This window comes from Notothenia rossii (assembly GCF_949606895.1).
Source record: "Notothenia rossii genome assembly, chromosome: 7".
Taxonomy (NCBI): domain Eukaryota; kingdom Metazoa; phylum Chordata; class Actinopteri; order Perciformes; family Nototheniidae; genus Notothenia; species Notothenia rossii.
This window is the reverse complement of record NC_136905.1, coordinates 22,418,155-22,420,046: the sequence shown is the minus strand read 5'-3', so window position 1 is coordinate 22,420,046 and position 1,892 is coordinate 22,418,155. Positions and strand designations below refer to the sequence as shown.

The window sequence follows — 1,892 nt, the reverse complement described above, 5'->3', positions numbered from 1 at the left end:
TAGGTATGCTTTATTTAAGATTCATCACATATTAGTGAAATGGTTTTCTGAAACCCATAACCACCCATATTAGTCTTTTTTGTGTAATTCTAGGAAATCCACGATGACACGTTTGCTTTCAGGCCTTGACAAGAACTTAAAATAAAGGGACTTGAGCACTCTTCCACAACATGTCGGTATTGATCTGTAAGTCTTGTACATAAAAATAGTGTGGCTTGCTGTGAGGATTTAAAAGACTTATGCAAAACATCACTGTAATGTTCATTTACAAAAATATATTTATTAGAAATGTTCTGTATATGCAGACTTATTTACAACATTAAGGCAAGTAGAAAATATCTTCCACATAAGAAGCAGAATATGAACAGTGGGTACAGTCTCTCTTTTTGTAAAAATTCTGCCTTTCAACTTCAGTGGATAACAGATTTTCCGACTAGGCTAAAGTGACCTGAGCTTCAATGCAACACAAGCAATTAATATTCACCAATTGACAGTAGTGTTGTAATTGCTTTTTTTTAGTAGTCCGCTGTCAAAAATTCCGTCATTTTATGAGGAAACATTGTTCAGGTTGGTCAGCGAGAAGTCCTGCATCAACACTGTTAAGACCATTGGATTCAACTTTCTTCAGTACACCTGTCCTGGTCTATCTGCAGAAGAGCATGTCTACCAACAGCTCCAGCAGATCCGCCTGGCCTATCACGGGCCGGAAGAAGAGTTCAGTGATGAGGCTGGGTGTGATGCTCTGCAGCATGGAGGCTGTGAGGAGGATCCGAGCAAAGCGCTCCTGGTCCCCTGGGTGAAGGAGCTGGACCATCGCACTGAGGGCGTGCTGAGCCTCCTGCTGCAAGCCTTCCACAAACACAGCTGCCTTTAAATATGGAACATCTGTTGAAAGTAAAGACCGAAAATTAGACACTGTCACAGACATGTATAAAGCAGTTATCTTACTCCTGGGAACTAAGTATTTGTATTTAATTTATGAAATACAGATGAATTCATACCTGGATTGAATATCGTGGTCCCTTTGAGGTATGCATACTCCTTTGGACTCAAATCCAAACTCCAAAACTTTTTAAGACAGGATCTAAGTTTGCTGACCCCAGACATGGTGGGTTGCTTCCTCTCCATATCGGGGCTCTCCTGGCGGTTTAGGAGAATCCTTTTCAGCATGCTGTCAGCAGGTGTGTCCGTCACCTCAAAGTTCACTTGCTCCTGGGCCAGACCCAGGATGAAGAGCGGTGCCCAGCAGCTTTTGAGAAGTATGAACTGGTCATTTGGTGGCATCTGGTTAAAAGCAGGTAAGTTCTTCATGAAATGGACAGTCTTAACCAGAACTGCTGACGCTTCTTTGCAGACCTCGGAGGGTCTTTTCAAGCACACTGTCCTTCGCAGCTCACAGTTGCATCGGTGGGGTATTGAATTGTAGTTTAAGCAGTTTTGTTTTGGCTTGCTGTTATCCATTTGGCTGAGGATGTTGTACAGGATAGGGTTCGAAAACCTGTCGCTGCTGGGTGCACAATGACACATGCTATCCATTTTGTCTTTGATTGATTGAGATCTGTGTAGTTAAATTGTAAGAGACCTCTCAAATGATGGGCTCTCCAAGAGCTTTTGAGTACTGCATCTTCCAGTGTCCCTCGTATTTATAGGACCGACCCAGCCTACAAGGCGGACCTTGACTTGTCAATATACTCTGAAAAACAACCATGTGCTCTGCCAGATGACTGATGGCATAACCCTGGGAAACCGATAAGCTTTTCTCAATGAAAAGGAGCTGCTAGAGTAATGCCTGGATATCAACAGCAGGGTAGGGCCTTATCTTGTAACCGGTGTCATTAACCCAGGCAGTACCAAGCTACCAAGGACTGCACAGGTAATCAGCGCAACGCCGT

At 43.4% G+C, this 1,892-nt stretch overlaps 1 protein-coding gene across 1 annotated transcript; it reads right to left on the bottom strand.

Annotated features, from left to right (window-relative positions):
• Window positions 1–260: 260 nt before the first annotated feature.
• On the bottom strand, window positions 261–1,624 carry nr0b2a (nuclear receptor subfamily 0, group B, member 2a). Its single transcript, XM_079694510.1, has 2 exons — window positions 1,002–1,624; window positions 261–885 (listed from the first exon to the last, which is right to left on the bottom strand). The coding sequence occupies exons 1-2, from the start codon at window positions 1,534–1,536 to the stop codon at window positions 644–646; spliced, it is 777 nt and encodes a 258-aa protein (XP_079550636.1). The 5' UTR covers window positions 1,537–1,624; the 3' UTR covers window positions 261–643.
• Between the last annotated feature and the right edge of the window lie 268 nt (window positions 1,625–1,892).